The sequence below is a fragment of the Gracilinanus agilis genome, chromosome 5 (genome assembly GCF_016433145.1).
Source record: "Gracilinanus agilis isolate LMUSP501 chromosome 5, AgileGrace, whole genome shotgun sequence".
NCBI classification, from domain to species: domain Eukaryota; kingdom Metazoa; phylum Chordata; class Mammalia; order Didelphimorphia; family Didelphidae; genus Gracilinanus; species Gracilinanus agilis.
This window is the reverse complement of record NC_058134.1, coordinates 181530446-181551462: the sequence shown is the minus strand read 5'-3', so window position 1 is coordinate 181551462 and position 21017 is coordinate 181530446. Positions and strand designations below refer to the sequence as shown.

The 21017-nt window shown below is 35.1% G+C and overlaps 1 protein-coding gene across 1 annotated transcript in view; it reads right to left on the bottom strand.

The window, feature by feature from the left end:
- Positions 1–21017, bottom strand: part of ITPR2 (inositol 1,4,5-trisphosphate receptor type 2) — a 529867-nt gene that overhangs the window by 433251 nt on the left and 75599 nt on the right. The window contains exon 2 of the mRNA XM_044679064.1: positions 10065–10135. Within this exon, the coding sequence (XP_044534999.1) occupies positions 10065–10135 (71 nt within the window). The remainder of the gene's footprint in view (positions 1–10064; positions 10136–21017) is intronic.

The window sequence follows — 21017 nt, the reverse complement described above, 5'->3', positions numbered from 1 at the left end:
GAAAGGAAAGGAAAGGAAAGGAAAGGAAAGGAAAGGAAAGGAAAGGAAAGGAAAGGAAAGGAAAGGAAAGGAAAGGAAAGGAAAGGAAAGGAAAGGAAGAAAATATTATATTAATGGGAAAGATTGAAGGCAAAAGGAGAAGGGGATGGCAGAGAACGAGATGGAAAGATAGTATCAAGGAAGCACAGCTTGGATAGACTTTGGGAGACAGTGGAGGACAAAAGAGCCTGGTATGCTAGGGTCCATGGGGTCTCAACAGAGTAAGACACAACTGAATGACTGAGCAAGCGAAGTGAAGAGGGAGAGAAAGGTGATGTGTGTCAGATATATTCCAAAGATAGAATTAACAAGATTTGGCAATTGATTAGATATAGGGAATAGGGGTGAGGAAGAGTGGAGAATCCAGGTTAACATCTAGATTACAAATATGGGTGACAGGAAGAATGGTAGAGCTCTTAACAAACATATGGGAAGTTTGTCTACCAAGTTTTTCTTTTTAAAGCTCACAGTTAGCCCTTATTCTTTAATGAAAAAAAGTGGAATGAAGACAATAATAGATTTTATGCTTATGAGCTTCTCTGCTTAATCACATTCTAAATGAAATATCACTGAATCACGTTAAAGCTGTGCTTTGTTTTTATAAACCTAGCACCTACCACAGTGTTTTGCACATATTAGGCATTTCATTTTTGTTGAAGGAAGGAAGGAGTGCTTTTGGAGTCTAAAAACCTGTGTTCAAATCTTTGCTCCTTTGGATTTAGCCATAAGCTCTATTCATAGTACTCCAAAACCTACATATTCTGCCCTTAACTCTTTCCTGTGCTTCAGTTTCACATCTCTCTAGAAAACTATTGGATGTCACCCTCTGAATATTACATAGGGATCTCAAAGTCATTATGTCCAAAACCAAACTTATTACCTTTTCCCCTAAATCAACCTGTCCTAACTTTCCATATGTTTGTTAAAAGCAAATTTGCCACCCAAATTTGCAACCTAGATGTTAATATGGATTTTCCACTCTCACTCTTTATATCTTATCAATTGCCAAAGTTTGTTAATAGGATTTTATAAATTAAAAAAATATACAAGTGAATATCCATTTTGAAGAAATCTCCTAGCCAATGCTGCCTTGACTGGTGATGGGGAGTACTTGCTACAACTTAAATGCTATGTAAAAGTTAGGAAATATCTGTTAATTTATGGTTCTATAAATCTGTCTAAGAGAAATACGATGGCCTCTTCGACCAAAGGATTAGCCATTGCTCTTATAGAACATTCCTTGATATAATCCAGTGATGGGAAATAAGACATCATGTACTTTCCTCTTTCAAAGATGAATATGCCAAATGGTAATGGATATTGATGCTTTCTTTTCTTTTATTCTGGGACAAAAATAGACACAGAAAGAAAATAAGATACCACTAAATATCAATAGGTACAATGTGTGTACAGATTTGACCTCTTTTCTTATCATTATAGTGCACATCATATATCTGTTCTGCACATTGAGTTTATTCAAAAGAAAAAAAAACAATATTTTTGCATTATAATTGCTTTTCAGTTGCTTCTGATTATTTGTGACTCCTTTTGGGATTTTCTTGGCAAAGATACTAGAATGGTTTATTGTTTCATTCTCTAGTTCATTTTATAAATGAGGAAACTGAGGCAAACAGAGTTAAGTAACTTGCCTGAGATCACACAGCTACAAAGTGTCTGAGGCAGATTTGAACACAGGAAGGTGAGTCTTCCTGACTCCAGGCCTTGTACTCTATCCACTGCACCACCTACCTGCCTCTGCATTACAAACATAGAAGTTAATTTGGGGCATAAATTCATGGATACCTTAACAACCTGGAAAATGATATATTATTCTTCTTCATCCCAATCTCCAGAGCTGAAGTCTCTCCTCATGAGAGCATTCATTACCAAGAAGTTTGGTTAGGGACTGTTGTAAAGGAAAAACCTTGAAGACTGTAAGATATAGAAAGATCTTCTATATGCCTGAGTCCAGAGGGGGACTGCCAATTCTTCTCCAAGCCCAGTTCAAGGTATCAGAAAGAAACCTTAAATAAATGTTTCTTGTAAAATGTAGAAATTGGCCTGGATCTAGTAAACGAATTGAAAGTCCCTATTTGCGCTGGGTGCCTGGAAATTAATGAATTGATAAATAATGGAAGGTATGATTCAGTAGCTGTGCAAGTCCACAGCACAGAAGAGATTTGATAATAGACTCTTTAAAACAATGAAGAATGAATAAGGCATGAATTTATTGTGTGTGAACAATGTCTGAAGGACAGAGATAGAGTGAGACGATGAATGGTCGGATGAGAATGGATGTGGCATACTCCAGGAAGGGAGGGATGGGAAGGATGACAGAAACAGGTAAAAGATACAAAGAGACTAATAAATGTTAGTATGTATTTGTTGTATCTATTCTGTCTCAGATATAAATAGTTGTGAATGAGTGCTCATTTGGCTTATTTTCTTTTTTAAATTTTCTTTTATTTCTTTTTTATTGTCATACAAAACACACTTCCATGTTGGTCATTGTTATAAGAGCAAACTCATACATAACCAAAACCAGAAATAAAATCCTAAATACACTGATATGAAAGATAATTTCAACAGTTCTTTCTCTGGAGTGGATAGCATTAAGTCTTTCAGGATTGTCCTAGATCAGTGATGGGCAAACTACAGTGTTCTATCGGGCTACTGAACATTATTCCTAATCTGACAAATACAATGAGTAGGATACAATACAATGAAACTTAGAAAGAGTTGCCTTAGAAACAGACTGACAGATGAGCATTTCCTTTCCTTTGGCCCCCTCTTTAAAAAGTCTGCCCATCACTGTCCTAGATCATTGCATTGCTGAGAGTAGCCAAGTTTTTGCAGATAATCATCGTCCAATATTGCTGTTACTGTGTAAAATGTTTCTCCCAGTTCTACTTATTTTGCTCTGCATCAGTTCCTGCAGATCTTTCCAGCTTTTTTTGAAATCATCTTGCTTTTCATTTCTCAAAACACAATAGTAACCTATCACCAATATATAATACAATTTGTTCAGCCATTCCCCATTGATGGACATCCCCTCAATTTCCAATCTTTGCCATCACAAAAAGAGCTACTATAAATATTTTTGTATAAGTATGTCCTTTCCCCTTTTCTATTATCTCTTTGGGGTATAGACCCAGTAGTAGCATTACAGAATCAAAGGGTATGCACAGTTTTATAATTTGACTTGTTTTCAAGGAATTTTTTAAAAATTTGAAGAAAATGTATTAGTTGAAGGATAATAGGTTACAAAGTTTACAAAGCACTTTTAACACATCATCTCAATTGCTCCTCAAAATAATCCTTTGAAACATTTGATAGGTTGGCAAATTTTGTTTTCATCTAAAATTTCCCCAACATAGTTTACTGCTAGCTGGCTATATCTCCTCCATTCTTTAGAGATATTTTTAAGTTACTATGAATACAAGGGTTTGAATTAATCCTTAATAAATCATTCCTTATAGCTTCATTAAGCTGAAGATTTGAAAGTTCCTTAAAGGTCATCCAGTTGAACACTTTCATTTTATAAAAGGGGAAACTGAAGTCTAGATAAATTAAGTTTCTTATTCAGTCAGACAATTAGGAGAATAATAAAGCTGCACTTGATCCTTATTCCATGCTCTTTTCTATTAGACCTACCATGCTGTCTCTCTGGATTTTGGTAGAACTCACCCATCATTCTAACCATTAAGATCTTTCTCATCTTGATTCTATCATTCAATACAACCATCTTCTCAGCTTTATGCCATCCTAAAGCATGACAAGCATTCAGTCTATGTCCTCATCCAAGTAAGGCAAAATGCCAACCAAAACAGAGCCAAGCACAGCACCCAAACCCACTAGGCATTATATTACAATAGAAAGAACATTGGATTGGGAGTTAGAGACTTGAATTTCCCCTGTAGTCCTTCCCTATTCATCAGAGCTACCACTTACTCCTTATATGGCTTTGAGCAAGTGGTTCCAATTTCCTCTTCTGTAAAATATGGAGGTTGCTCTGGACCTACTGTCCCTTCTAGCTCATAATCTATGATCAATCCATTACTCAACATTATTAGATCCAATCATTCAAGAAACAGTCAAGTTTACCTTACTAAACTATCCTCTAACTCCATCTCTCCATTTTATCCATAAGGATAAGAATTTGTCAAATGTTTTTCTGAAATATAAGTATAACATACCTACCACATTTCCCTTACCAATCAGTCTAGTAATCATGTCAAAAATAAACGAGAATGAATAATTTTGAAAAGAAGAAACATAAATTGCCAATAATCACTTGAAAAAAAATTCTTGATCTTTCTAATAAACAAAGAAATGCAAATTAAAACATCTTTGAGATACCATAGCACACTCTTCCAATTGTCAAAATAACTTAATAAAGCAATAAAACTCCATGGTGGCAAGGCCCTGAAAAAATAAATGCACATTGCTAGCAAAAGTACCAACTCAAAGAATCTTTTTTGAAAGACAATCTAGCAGTACAAAGTAAAATTTACACATGTGCTCTTTGACCCAATAATTCTAAATGTGGATTGCATCTTTAGAATGTTACCAAAACTGTCATTTTCTCTCACAATATGATTAATCTGGAAATGTTTTGCATGATGGCACATATGTATAATGTGTATCAAATTGCCTTCTCAGGGAAGGGAAGGAGAGGGAAGGAGTATGGAACTTAAAAATTTTAAATGAATATTAAAAACTTTATTTACATGTAATTGAGGGAAAAATTAAAGTAAAAATTACATGTAAAAAATGTTACCCTAAACAAAAAAGAACTATCTTTTCAATGACTTTCACAATATCATTAAACAACATAAAGGAGCAAGGGGCAGGGACGGGAGCAGCCAGAAACAATGTACAACAAGAAGGGCATGGTTAAATAAATTGTGATATGCAACTAATGAAATATTGTAATACAAATCAGATAGAAAAGAATGGGAAATTACAATAGAAAATCAGAAAGGCTTTTTTGAAATAATGGAAAATGAAAAAAGCATGACTTTAAGAATGAAGTACAACTATGGCATATAAGAGGAAAGGTCAATAAGAAATAATGTACAAGGGGGCAGCTGGGTAGCTCAGTGGAATGAGAGTCAGGCCTAGAGACGGGAGGTCCTAGGTTCAAATCTGGCCTCAGCCACTTCTCAGCTGTGTGACCCTGGGCAAGTCACTTGACCCCCATTGCCTAGCCCTTACCACTCTTCTGCCTTGGAGCCAATACACAGTATTGACTCCAAGACGGAAGGTAAGGGTTTAAAAAAAAGAAAAAAGAAATAATGTACAAAAATTCTGAAAAAGAGAGCATATGCGAATGGGTGGACAGCAGCTTACTTGCCTCCCCTTTCCAAACGCCATTGCTCTCCTTACAGTTCAACTGTCCTTGTATTCACCAAATGAATGCTGTATAGAATGCTGGTGAAGGCTTTTTATCATCTATCTTCATGTAGTACATATTCCAAGAATAGTCAGAAAAAGAACTAACATGAAAGGTAAAGCCCTTCCTGACACTAGACCTGCCATGATTTTTGGCCTCTGAAATGTCCTCTGAAAACACTTTGGGTGGTATTGGGCATGTATATGATGTTGACCATATCCTTCCCCCCCTCCAAGGACCTTTGTGGGAACCATTTGATTCTCCCCAAGTTCCCCATGTCCCTGGGACCCTGATTCCTATGTTATTCTCATTCTATAATATGTTCATTGATTAGTATTTAACTTGAGTATTTGATAGAGGATCGTTGGATAGCATTCCCCTCACACAAAACCATGCCTCCTCCTAAGACCTTCCTGGACCAAAAAACCCCACAAAACTACAAGAAAGAATGGGGATCTATCATTACTATTTCATAGTTCGACTGAGCCAAGGCAGTAAACAGCAGGAGAAAAGCAAATCTCAGGCAAGACGTTGTCCCTGATGTAGTAGGTACAAATGGGAGTGAAATTTCTTTCAGGGCTCAGGCTGGGGTGACACTGACTTTTTTTGGTACATCTCATACCTCCTGATGAATATCCTTTATAAGAAATAGTTCCAAAGCATTTGTAAAGCAAACTCTGCCACCCTCTAGCAATGTTTACAGTTACAAGTTGGAATATTTACCTATAGAACCACATTCTATTAACTAGGGCACATGATGACTGTTTGAAGGTCTTTTGACAATACTAACCCGCCGAATCAACACCTGGAAAGCAAAGGCAGTTTGTCTGCATTTACAAATAGAATATTTGCACAAATAAGCCTTAAATCTAAAAGCAAGAGTGTTAAGTAAACTTGAATAAACAAGCTAGATCTTCAGAACACAGGCATTCGAATTAATTTTGTATAGAATACTAAAGCTTTTACTAACTGACTTCTTAGGAAAGAGTAAAGCAAATGAAAACCACAAACCAACAGATATAAAAATCAACAAGTATCCTTTCTTGGTACTATTTAGTCTTCTGATATTTTACTTAAGATTTTTAAGCATGGAAATAAATCAGTTGACCAATTACTATATAACTAATTAACTGTAATATTAGAGCTATCTCGTCTTCCCATTTTCTTTATAGTGGTCAGGGACACAGGTGTCGAACACCTCCTATGATATCAGTTTTTCAATACATTGGTTAGTTTTGCTGAAATTTTTCCCCCTTTTTTTGTTGTTAGGGATTATTCTATGCAAATGGAAAAGGACTGGGAAATGTAGGTGATATAAAAACCAAAGATATCAATAAAGTTTTCTTTTGAAAAGATTAGAGTCATCTAAAGGTGGTTCATTGTTAAAGAACCCCTATCTAATTCTATGTAGGATTTTGAAATATGGAATGTTTTAATGGTTCTGGTGTTTGGATCCAATTCTGTAATAGAGAGTATCTGCTTTGCCTAAAGTACATTCCTAAAAATTGTACTATGAAGAAGATCTTTATACAGGGGATTCAAGGAGGCAAGAAAAAGCCTCTAAAATCATCAAGCTATTAAGGAAGATACATCAAGGAAGGAAAAAAAAAGTTCTGCCTACCTATATCTATCAAGCTAGATACTATACAAGTAGTTATGACACACAAAGAAGAAAAGCTTTCAAGGCATTCAGAAATTCAAAGGAGATAAAATAAAAAAAGGAAAGAATAAGTAAACATATGGCCCAGAGCACTGGGAGGATAGAGATTCCTTCAATAGTAATAGAGAGATTAGGAAGAGGGAAATATTTGGATGAAAGATAATGAACTGGACATTTTAAGTTTAAGATGTCTACAGGATAGGGGCAGCTGGGTGGCTCAGTGGATTGAGAGCCAGGCCTAGAGATGGGAGGTCCTGGGTTCAAATCTGGCCTCAGCCACTTCACAGCTGTGTGACCCTGGGCAAGTCACTTAACCACCATTGCCTAGTCCTTACTGCTATTCTGACTTGGAACCAATACACAGTATTGATTGTAAGACAGAAGGTAAGGATTTAAATAAATAAATAAAGTGCTTAGCACAGTCTAATATATCTCAATGCTATTTATTAGTATTCTTACTACCTGGAGGAGACTTAATTAAGAGGGCAGCTAGGTGGCACAGTGGATAGCGTCAGGCCTGGAGTCAGAAAGATATGAGTTCTGACCTCAGACATTTACTGTCTGTGTGACTCTGGACAACTCACTCAACCCTGTTTGTTCTTTCCACTGCACCAAGATGAAGATGAAAGTATGGCTCAACTGTCTAAGAAAAGTGATTGTCAGGAAAGCTAAAACTTAGGAGTTGAGTCTGATTTGGAAACAACAAAAATCATTCAGGTTTGGGGGTTCTGATTATTTTATTTTGTTTGTTGGGCTTTTTTGTAAAACAAGTAAAAGAAAAAGAACAAAAAAATGGATTAAATTGCTTTTCATCATGGATGAAATTATAAATAACAGAGAGAAGAAAAAGATTCTCAACACATTATGCATTCGCTTTCATTGTCCAGGAGAAGATACTTGGATTGGAAAGCATGAAACAAGAATGGCGGCTAATGGGAAATTAAGACCTGGAGAAGTAGAGGTGCCAAGAGAGCTCCTACTTGAGTTTGATGAGTTCCAGTGAAAAGGCTGAGTTGCTGAGAAATTTTGGCAAAGAAAGGGTCCTATGACACTGGAGAAGAACAAATATTGGCCTAATTTTACATTTTAAAAAAATGAAAGGGAAAGAAATACTACAAAGTATAATAGGTCAGTGACCTTAATTTTGATTCCTAGAAAAATGCTAGAATGCATTGACAAAAGAATGAATATTGAGGGGGTAGCTGGGTGGATCAGTGGATGGACAACCAGGCCTAGAGACAAGAGGTTCTGATCTCAAATTTGAACTCAGACAATTCCTAGCTGTGTGACCCTGAGCAAGTGACTTAAGCCTCATTGCCTAGCACTTACCACTCTTCTGCCTTGGAACCAATACTCTGTATTGATTCTAAGATGGAAGGTGAGGATTACTTAATGAAAAAAAAAGAATGAATATTGAGCATCTAGAAAAGGAAGAAATAATCACAAAAATGCCAGTTTCATCAAGACAGGGTTTGTTTGTTTATTTGTTTGTTTGTTTTAACAAAGGTAATACAAGAAAAATATCCTTTTCTGACAATATTACTAGTCTGATATATCAGGAGAATGAGAGAAAGAGATGATAGGATGACAGAGAGATAGAATGATAGATAAAGAGATAGAAAGATGCACATATGTGTATATATTATATATACATATATAATATATACACAATTGACTTGGATTTAGTGAAGCATTTGACAGTCTCATGATTTTCTTATAGAAATGATCCAGAAACATAGGCTAGAGATAATGTAATTAGGTGGATTCTTGTGGGTAAATGATCTAATAGCAAGCCAAAAAGAAAATTCAGTGCAATTTCCTAAGCTGTCTGTGGGTAGCAGCAAACCCCAAAATGCTACAATCTGAAAACATTCCTTTAACAAATAAAGGAAGGATTTTTCATCTTCATTTATCCCCAGCTTGACTTTTATGTATTTAGTTTATATTCTCAAGTCCAACAGCTCTAAATGCAAATTCCTTTGGAGTCAGAAATGCATTTTAACAGGCCTGAACATGATCAGGATGGAGAATGTAACGTTCACGGCATAGAGAAAACAATACTTGGCTCTATTTTGTTTCTCTTCTGCACAGAGGAATAAATTTCAAAATGCAAGTGTAAGAATAAATGTGATTAAGAGAAAACTGAATCCCACATTAGGCTTCCAAATTTGTGTTGCAGAAATTATAGGCAGAATATAAATAGAAAGAACCCTGGATTTACACAATGAAATAAACCCAGTGCCCCAGCCAACCATATATAATTAAAAGTTCCAGAACAGTTTCTGTTTTGTATTGAACAAGATAATTTTCCTACAAAGTCCCCATAACAATGAAATCTATCCCACTCAAAAAAATTAGATGAGGAGAGGGTCCATATTTTTTATTTTATTTTTAAATGCTTACCTTCCAAATATAGAATCAGTACTGTATGTTAGTTCTAAGGCAGAAGAGCTGTAAGGGCTTGGTAATGGAGGTTAAGTGAACTGACCAGGGTCACACAGCTAGGAAATTTCTGAGGCCAGTAATGATTTCTTCTTTTTTTTAAAAAAAAAACCCTTATCTTCCATATTAGAATCAATATAATGTATTGGTTCCAAGGCAGAAAAACAGCAAAGACTAGGAAATAGAGTTTCTTGGGACTTGCCCAGAGTTACACAGTGAGGAAGTGTCTGAGGGCAGATTTAAACTCAGGACCTCCCCATCTCTAGTCTTGACCCTCAGTCCACTGAGTCACCTAGTTGCTCCAGGGACCATATTTTTAAAAATAAAACTTTTTGAAAATAATTTATTTTAGTAATGACTTCCTTCATATAAAATGCCCCCAAACGTTTCAGTATATAAAAGAAGGTGTTTTGGCCATTCTGGATATTTTACAGATTTTGAGGCAAAAAGAAGGACTTATAAAAAATTTGAACACAATGAAACAATCTGTTTGATATTAGTATTTATGGACAAAAAGACGTCTCTTACCTCTGAATTTCTTGGGAGGGTTGGCTAGATCGCCTGCTTCCGGATGCACCACACATCTGTCATCCACTAGCCTACAAGAGAAGCATATTTACAATATTAGTATTTTGTGGCTGAGCATTTAAAGCTACTAACTAGAAGTACATTGAGGTTAAAAGGAAAATGATCAGTTCTGTAGAAAGGGGCTTTAGGGAAAAGAGCATATTAATGCACTACTGGTGGAGTTGTGAATTGGTCTAGCCATTCCTGGAAGCAATTTGAAACTATGACCCAAAAGTTACGAAACTATGTATCTTGATTCATATATCACTAGTCCTATAATAATAACAATAGCTAGTAGGAAGACAGCTGGGTGGCTCAGTGATTTGAAAACCAGTCTTAGAGAAGGGAGGTCCTGGGTTCAAACCTGGTCTCAGACACTTCCTAGGAGTGTGACCCTGAGCAAGTCACTTAACCCACCCCGTTGCCACCACTCTTCTGCCATAGAACCAATATGCAGTATTGATTCTAAGATGAAAGGTAAGGGTTAAAAAAAATAATGGCTAGTTCTTGGGGGAAGACAACACACACATAGAATTATAGAACTGAAAGGGACCTCTTAGGTTATCTAGTCCAAATTCCTCATTTTACAGATGAGGAAACTAAAGCCCAGAGATTTTATGTAAGTATATACAAAACATGTTTGTGGTTGTTCAGTCATTTCCAACTCTTTGTGATTCCATTTGGGGTTTTTGAAGCAAAGATACTCAAGTGTTTTGACATTTCCTTCTCCAGTTCAATTTACAGATGAGGAACTGAAGGTTCCTTAACAGGGTTAAGTGACTTGCCCAGAATCACAGATAGGAAGTGTCTGAGACCAGATTTGAACTCAGGAAGATGAGTCTTCCTGACTCCAGTCTCAATGCTCTATCCAGCTGCCCCACAAAATATGCACTGAGAAGGAATTAGTAGCTATAAGTGTCCGAAGCTTCATATGCAAATAGGTCTTTGAGATGAGCTTTGAAGGAAACCAGGGGATTCTAAGAGGCAAACATGTGGAGGGAGTGCTAATACCAGAAACATCCCCACACTGAAACTTTTGCTCTGAAACAGAATTCAGAAACCAGAAATATCGATCTGTGCTACTGTCAGTGAGTAAACTCCAATTTATACTGAAATAGCCCTTTGTGTAGTGTCGTTGATGAAAATAGAATGAAAATATAGGTAGCCCTTCCCCTATGTGATTTTCCCCATCATGGTTTCAGTATATTAGTGGTCAGTCTTAAAAATTAAATGGACAACACTCAAAGACCAGCAGATGACACAGAAAGAGTTTAGAAACTCAGAAATACATAAAATATACACATGGTATTATAGAATACCAACATGTTTATCTTTTAATATCATAAATATACACAATTTCCTTTTTAAAGTTAAAATAAGTAAAAAGTTTAAGTTTATGAAAAGATTGTGAAAGCCAACAGATGACACCCAAAGGCTAGAAAGGTAGAACTATCTTAAAAAGTTTAGTAACTCATAAATACTTAAAGTATATATACTGTCACGTATAATATTACACATATAGTTTTTGTTTTACTGTTGAATAACACAATGACTAGCTATACAATTTTCTTCTTAAAATTAAATTTGTAGTAAAAGAAATGTGGTTCCACAGACTAATGGAAAGTAACAGTAGGGAATTTCAAAGTTGCTGTCTTTTTTAAGTCTTTTGGTATACATGCAGCATGTTCAGTATTATTCCCCTCAAATTTGTTTCATTTTTAATTTTCATATTTTTATTCATAGAATTTATTTACAAGTATCTCAGCCCCTCCTTCTCTTCCCTGCATCATAGAAGGCATCATCCAGCAAACAAATATATAGATATATACAGAGACAAAGAGATTACATCTTTTATATTTCATTTTCTAGTTCATTCTCTGGACATTCACAAATTATTCTTCAAGTATTAAATCTGTAGCTATGTATAATATTCTCTTGGTTCTACTTATTTTACTGTTAATTATCCTGGGTAGTTCTTTCCAAGGTTTTTTTTAAATTAGCCTGCTCATTGTTTCTTATAGTGCATCTTTTTTTCTTATAGTATTCCATCACAATCATATAGCACAATTTGTTTAGCCATTTTTCAGTTGTTTTTAAATTTCTTTTTATACAGTATTTTTACCTAACATTGGTCTTATAGCCTATGACCAAATACTTAACCCAAATTTTATAATAAAACATCCAATAAAAGAAAAAGAGAAAGAAATCATAATTTCTTGATACGAAGAAAGGGTCAAAAAATTTTATATGGATTTTCCAGATTGCGGGGACATCATGCCCCTAACCCACAGGATGTGAAAGGGATACCTGTAGTAGCTTCAGATTGATTTGGTCATCATGGGCAGACATTTCCTAAAAGTCACCACATCTACATGATCTAAGTTCCTCAAAAAGAAATGCTTATTTAGAGCAGCATTATGATTCTTCCTTGGTTTTTAGACATACTTAGTTACAGGTCTGATGCATTCACATTGGTTTACTAAAATGTGGTTCTGTAAGAGCTGCCAGACATGCAAGAAATTCCTTTAAGAGTTCTTAGAAGTTATTTTCTGTAAAACAGGAAGTCACATTGGGCCAAAAGAAAGTATAATTAAACTATAATTCCAAGTTCAGCCTGAAACACAGCAACTATGAGACTAAAGTATCTCCTAAGTATAAAACAATATAAAAACTTATGTAATTGAGTTATAAGACAAAGGGAAATTGTTCGTTTTCCCTCAACGATAACAGTAATAAATGATCAAGAGGTGGCAAGAAAATACAAAACATAATGACATTGTAAAGCAAATACTATCTTCGTAGCCCTTTTCACTACCATTGCCCACACACACACATACAAACACATATGGTAAAACTCTCTCTAATATGTGACATTATGATGACCTTTTTTTGTTTGTTTTTAAGTGATTTCATTTTTTATTTTTAATTTTAATAATAAATTTCCACATAAGTTTTCCAAAGTTATATGATCCATATTGTCTCCCTCCTGATAAACTGACAAACAATTTAATCTTTTTAAGACTTGGGATAGGCTCCTTGCTTCTGCACCTGTAGGTTATGTGTTCTTCTCGTATGCTCAATGTTCACTTAATTTCTGCACTTTGGTTTCCTCATTTGTCTGACACAAATGACACTGACACAAAGGATCCTCATGATCTGTGACCTCAGAGTTACCAGTTACAAGAGCAGACCTTGTCATCGTCCAGTTCTGAGCATTTTAGTCTTGAGAGTTGTTGGTGGCCTTGAGGACTGAAGTGACCTGTCCAGGCGACACAGCCAGCATGTGTCAGAGGCGGTACTTAACTTGAGTCTTCCCAACACAAAAGCTGTCTCTCTGTGTAGGATACTTGCTCCTTCTTCTTAGTTGCCCTGGGAAGCAAAAGTTATCACACCAAAGAAAAATTCCCTTAAAAATGACAATTGTACAAAGGATCCCCATGCCAATGTCCCTCACTGCTTACACTAATAACCCAGGACAACCAGGTGGCTCAGTGGATTAAGAACCAAACCTGGACACAAGAGCTCCTTGGTTCAAATCCGATTTCAGATACTCCCTAGCTGTGTGACCCTGGACAAGCCACTTTTAACCCCAATTACTTAGCTCTTACTGTAATTCTAAGACAGAAGATAAGGGTTTAAAAAAAATTAGTATCTCTCCCTGTCACCTATTTCTACCCATATCTTCAATGTCTTTGCCAATTGCTGTAGTTACTTTGAAAGAAAATACTTTGAATATCAAAAGATTAAGAAAGGGTATCATGGGGGAAATGATGACACCTTTGAATGTTTTTCTTTTTTAAACCCTTACCTTCCATCTCAGAATCAATACTGTGTACTGGTTCCGATGCAGAAGAGTGTTAAGGGCTAGGCAATGGGGGTTAAGTGACTTGCCCAGGGTCACACAGCTGGGAAATGTCTGAGGTCAGATCTGAACCCAGGAGCTCCCATGTCTAGGCCTGGCTCTCAATCCACTGAGCCACTCAGCTGTCCACAAATTTTTTTTTAATAATAATGACCTTGCCTTATATATCATGCTATGTAAGTCAAACATAAAGTGAAAGATATTATCTCACATTGTCATAATTATTTACAAAACTTTGTCCTCTTAAAATCAATATTTGATTCATCTCTTATTCATTTTGAGAATGAATATTTCATTGCAAATAATGCAAGATAACCTTATTTTCATAATTTTAAGTTCATTTTTCAAGGCAAAGCACAAATCAAACCTTGTTTTCATTTTTTACAATATTATGCTCTTTTAAGATTTACTTTAAGTGACCTTTTCCCATTACTTGTTATCCTCAGAAATATTACACATCACTGCTATTTCCCAAACAACTCAATTCAACAAGTATTATAGGGCAACTTGGTTTGAAGGAATATTATTGGGTTCCTCACTCATATTTGCCATTCTTGACCAGAAAGAGGAAATAGGATATGGTAGTAACTGTAATAAAGCAAAGAAAGATGTCTGGGATCTCTTGGAATCTCTGAAGGTATATGTTGTAAACTATAATGTGATTTGTGGTAAGTGATTCAGATGGGAAGATGTGTACTCTGATGGATGGCTGAACAGTAATGAAGGATGAAAAGGCATTAAATTCATGAAATATATGTTGAGCAATCAATATAAGCTGCCCAAATGGGGGTACATTCAACAAACTATGAGTAGTCTAGCTAGAATATGGGTACAAGGAAGGGAACAACAAGAGCAAAATTTGGAAGCAGTTCTGGTTCACATAATTGAACAATGAGTGAGAAAGATGGAAAGGTTGATTGAAATCAGAGCACAGAGGACCTTGAATCCCAAGCTTGAAAGAAGTCAAACTTATCCAACCAAAAGATGATTAGCAATGGCAGTAGAAAAATGCACAGACCAAAAAACAAAAATAGACTGTGAAGAAGGCTCTGTTCTAAGTCATCTTTGCCTCTCCAGTCTCTATCTCCACTTCAGAACTCTGTTTCCACCCCTGGGCTATTGGGCTATGATTAGTGGGCATTTGCTTTATGTTGACCAGATCTGATCCCCATTGTAATGTTCCTTCCATCTAACTCAGAGAAAAGTCATCAAATCAATACCTACCATTCCTGGAAAGACTAATCATTTGTCCTAGGTTATGATTCCACTCATCTTTCCCTCTGATTTCATTGGTCACTGCTCCTTTATATGCACTGAGCTAGGTGAGAACAAGGACTGTCTTGCTGAATTGGATTAGTATCTCCAGCACTTAACATAGTGTCTGGCACGTATTAGGCATTTAATAAATGCTTTTTTTATTCATACATTCATTCACCATATTGCCTTTCTTTCTCCCCATAGCATTATAGGCTCAAGAGCTAACAGGGAATTTAGAAGCAATTTAATCCAACATTTGCATTTTACAGATGAAAAAACTGAGGCCTGGATAGGTTAAAAGACAGCTTGTAAGTAACAAAGGCAAGATTTGAAACTAGATCTAAACTCAAATACAGTACTCCTTCTAAATACTGAAATGCCTCATTATAAGAAACTCACAGTAAATTATTTATTCATCCATCATAGTTAAGAAATATAATTCACATATTATATCTTCCAACTTATTTAAAAGCAATTCAGGAGGGGGTAGCTGGGGAGCTCACTGGATTGAGAGTCAGGTCTAGAGACGGGAGGTCCTAGGTTCAAATCTGGCCTCAGACACTTCCCAGCTGTCTGACCCTGGGCAAGTCACTTGACCCCCATTGCCTAGCCTTTACCACTCTACTGCCTTGAAGCCTATACACAGTATTGATTCCAAGACAGAAGGTGAGGGTTTAAAAAAAATAAACAAATAAATAAATAAAATAAAATCAATTCAGTACATGAGTTTATACAAACTTCTGAGTTCTCATCACTGACCAAACTTGTCAGAATGGTTAAAAAAATGTTGTCTTCCCAGGACTCATAATAGGACCTTTCACTGAAACCCTCTGGGGTTTTTTCTACATGTACAAAGCAATGTGATTATTTTCTCATTACTGTAGGTACTGGTTACAGGTATGAAATAAGTATATTTTTCCCTTAAGACTCTTCTAAGCTTTTCTTTGTGAAAACTACTGTTTTAGAAAATGTATTTCCTATTTCAGCTAGAGCACTGTAATAATTGCATATGTTGTCACAAGCAGGATCCTGGGAGTTAAAAGATGAGTAATAAAAACACTCAGCATTTTTTAAATCCAATAAAAAGAAACTTGATGCAATGGATATTAGTCACTCATCTTCCCATAATATGAGTAATATTTGGGTGTTAGACATTTCTTCAATTAGGCTTGATATTATTTGAGCCTACAGTCTTACTACTTATATATACACACACATATATATATATAGTATGTAAATAATATTTCGCTTCTATATAATGTGCCTTCTGTCAAGAAACTCTACAAATGTGATCTTGCTTTCCTCTCGTAAAATTCCTACAACGCATTCTGAGGGAGACTGCTACTTAGAGTGTCACAGATGATATAACCAAAACAGGGAAGTTAAACAATTTCTCTGTGACCATTTGGCAAATTGGAGATTTTAAAAAAATACCTGCAATTCTGAAACTCTCAATATGCCTAGTGAGTATCTTAGCTTCTTAAGATAACACAGTTATTATTTTCTTGTTCTTAGACATTGAACTCAATGAAATTACTAAAATCAAAAAGATTTTTTTGTCTGAAATATCTGGCATTATTGAGACTAGGAAGTACAGCAGCAGCCAGCCAATATGTTTGGGTCATCCTGTCATTCAGGATCTATTCATTATGTTGTCTCTTCATTTCCCCGAGTGAAACTACTTTAGTGGTATTCTTACTCCCAAACCAAACTGCTCTATTCCCAGCTCTCTCAAACAAATAGCTCTTGTAAAAAACTGATGATGAAAACTTTGCATATGTATTTAAGGGAGCAGGATTCATCCACTCCTGAAAATAAAAAAGAAAAGAAAATATTTTCTTAAAGTATAAGACAAATAATAATAACAGTTTGCACAGCAGGCAATATTCTTCCTGGATCCTTTCCTTCTATCTTAGAACTCAAAAACCACAGCAATCATAGTTTGCTTCTTATCCAAAGCTTCAGAAGTCCTTCAGGCAACTGGCTTAGGAATGATGTATGAACCTAATACTTATAAACCAAAAAGATGCTGAAAATAAATAATTTCCAAATTGCTCTCATGAAGATATATATACAATAAAAATGCAAAGTTCGGCTTCAATATGGGATCATTTATAATCTGCAAAAAAATGTTACTGGTATGTTTTAGGAAATTTAAATAATTGAAATAGTGAAAAATCTATTTTGGATATACTGCTAAAGAATCTTCAACAATATTAAGAGAAGTTTTAAAACTGTATTCCTTTAAGACCAAGTCATACTTCATTGTACTATCTTTTGTATGAAACCTATCAGGTAGTTCTTTTTCAAATAATACACTAGTAAAAATAACTAGGACACAAAATAATATTGTGCTAACATAATGTTGCTTTGCTATTTTATCCAGATTTCCAGTGAAAAACAAACTACTCTCTGTCTGCCTACCATCTAATTACCCTTAATTTCTTCAACTGTCAGGGGAATGCCAAAAAGTAAGACAACAAATTCACTACTTCCTTTTCTCCCACGCTTGGGATAAAAATGCCGTAAAACAAATTCATTCCCTAAAATTACAATTATGATAAATTCAAAATCTCATGGTGTGATTTTAACTATATTGATACATAACAAAATTCTGTTAAAAGAAGTCAGTTCTAAAAGTGCACATTTTATTACAAGATCTTTTCCCCATAAATTCTAACCTGTAAGTAAAAAAAAAAGTGTATTGAACATATCAAATTTATATATGTTTACCCTAGCATTTTGTTTCTACCCATTGCTGCTTAGGCTGTCATTTTAAATTTGATAGAAAATAATTTAGAAAGTTGTCAACATTAATTTTAATCTGCAATATCAAACACTCAGTCAGTCTACAACACTCCTCAACCCAGATCAGACCAAAATGTAATTGAGAAATATTTAACAAAATTAAAATACAATAGGGGATAGATAATATTTATATGTGATTTTCTAAGTCATCATGTGGCCTGCAGACTTCCTTATGTACAGATAAGAGGCTCCCATTTTTCTTTCAGTATAATACCACAGATCCTGATCATTTTTAAATGATTTATGCTTGGGTTTTTTAATAAAGATATTTTATTTTACCAATTACATGTAATAACAACTTTCTACAAAAGTTTTTGAAGTTATATGATCCAAATTGTCTCCCCTTTACCCTTCCCTCCCACTTCCTGGAGATGGTAAGCAATTTTATCTGGTTTATATATATGTATTATCATGCAAAACATATTTCTATATTATTCATTTTTGTAAGAAAATAATTATATTTTTTAAAAACCCCAAATAAACTAAAGTGAAAAATAGTATGTTTTGATCTTCATTTTGACTCCAATAGTTCTTTCTTGGAAGTGGATAACATTCTTTGTCATAAATTCTGTATCATTGTATTGCTGAGAATGACTAAGTCTTTCTCAGTAGATCATCCCACAATACTTTTGTTACTGGTTACAATATTCTTCTGGTTCTGCCTATTTCACTCTGTATCAGTTCACATAGGTCTTTCCAGCTCTTTCTGCTTTTTATTTCTTATAGCACTATACTATCACCATCATATACCACAATTTGTTCAGCCCTCCCCCAACTGATGGACATCCCCTTAATTTCTAATTCTTTGCCACCACAAAAATATTTTTGTACAAATAGGTCCTTTCCCCTTTTCTTCAATCTCTTTGGGATCCAGACCTAGTAGAGGTATTACTGGATCAAAAGGCATGCACTATTTTATAGCTCTTTGGACATAGTTCCAAAATGCCCTCCAGAATGGTTGCATCAATTCACAACTCCACCAGCATTGCATGTGTCCCAATTTTGCCACATCCCCTCCAACACTTATCGCTTTCCTTTATTGCCATATTGGCCAATCTCATAGGTATGAGGTATTATTTCAGCATTGTTTTAATTTGCATTTCTCCAATCAAGAGTGAGTTAGAACATTTTTTCATATGATTATTGATAGCTTTGATTTCTTCATTTGAAAACTGCTATTTATATCCTTTGATCATTTGTCAATTGGGGAATGGCTTACATTCTTATAAATTTGACCTAGTTCTCTATATATTTGAGAAATGAGAACTTTATCAGAGAAATTTGTTGCAATTTTTTTTCCAGTTTGATGTTTCCCTTCTAAATCTTGGTTACATTGGTTTTGTCTATACAAAAACTTTTAAATTTAATATAGTCAAAGTTATTCATTTTACATCTTGTGATGTCTATATTTTCTTTAATCACAAATTCTTCCCTTCTTTATAGATCTGAAAGGAAAATTATTCCATGTTCCCCTAATTGGCTTATGGTATCATCCCTTATGTCTAAATCATATACCCATTTTGACCTTATCTTGGTATAGAGTGTGAGATATTGGTCTCTACCCAGTTTTTGCCATATTTTTCCAGTTTTCCCAACAGTTTTTGTCAAATACCAAGTTTTTATCCCAAAATCTGGGATTACTGGGTTTATCAAACACTAGGTTGCTGACGTCTTTTACCCCTATATATTGTGTGTCTGTCTAATCTATTCCATTGAACCACCATTCTATTTCTTAGCCAGTACCAAATTGGTTTGAGGATTACTGGTATGATACTTTATAGTGCAGTTTGAGATCTGGTACTGATAGTTTAATTTTTTTTAGATTTGATATTAAATATCTATTTCAAGGCAGAAATGTAGTAAGGGTTAGGCAAATGGAACTAAGTGACTTACCCAAAGCTACAATGCCAGAAAGTGTCTGGGGCCATATTTGAACACAGGTCCTCCTGACTCTCTATCCTCTGTGCTGCCTAGCTGCCCCTGTGCTTGTTCTTTTATACACACAAACTTATCTGGAATTTTATAGACTTCAAATTTCTACTATGATGCCTCATTGTGGCATAGTGGTAACCCTAGGTTTTCGAAGGCTAGGCTAAGAAAGGATGAATTCTGACCAGTTCTACTATGCTGGAAAGGCATCAAATATGATCCCAGACTGAATCAACTCTTTGAGAACTAAACTATCTTCAAAAAAAATTCCTTGTCAATAGTCTGGCCACAAAGACATAGATCCTATCTATGGTCATAGAAACCCATGAAACAATTATTTATTTATTTGTTTATAATATTTTTCCATGATTCCATGATTCATGATTTTTCCCACCCCTCTTCCCTCCCTCTTCCTGGAGCCGACAAGCAATTCTACTGGGATATACATGTATCTTTGTCCATTAAACAATTTTAAAAAATGAACAGGGCTTAGTCTGTCCCAACAGGCCTTCTGCTTCTATAATGTCTGCGGTAGAGTGGCAAAGGATACTAAGAATTATTCACCTTTTAAGCTATCTATAAAAATTAACTATTGGTACTTTAAATGTGAGTTCTTTGTCTAATGACAAATGACTTGACATATTATTGAAAGAAATGAACCACATTAATATTAAAATTCTTACTATAAGTTAAACTGTCCACAGAAAATCATATGAAAGAAACATAGATCACAGGTTCTCCTTGGAGAAGCTAACAAAGAGGACAATACAATGGGTTTCATAGTATGCCCACAGATAAAAAGAAACATCACTTCCTGGGATACTTGGTCATCCTTATCTTGAACTCATATTAAGATAACAAAAGGATGATCATGAAAATGATTTCAATTTAAGAGTCAACATCCATTGCAGGCAATAAAAGTAGAATGATGGAATGGAGAGTACATTGGATTTGGAATCAGAAAACATTGGCTTGAATCCTGCTCCTGCCACTTCCTAACTCTGTGACTTTATATAAATCACTTAGCCTCTCTAGACCTCAGATTCCTCATAGGAAAA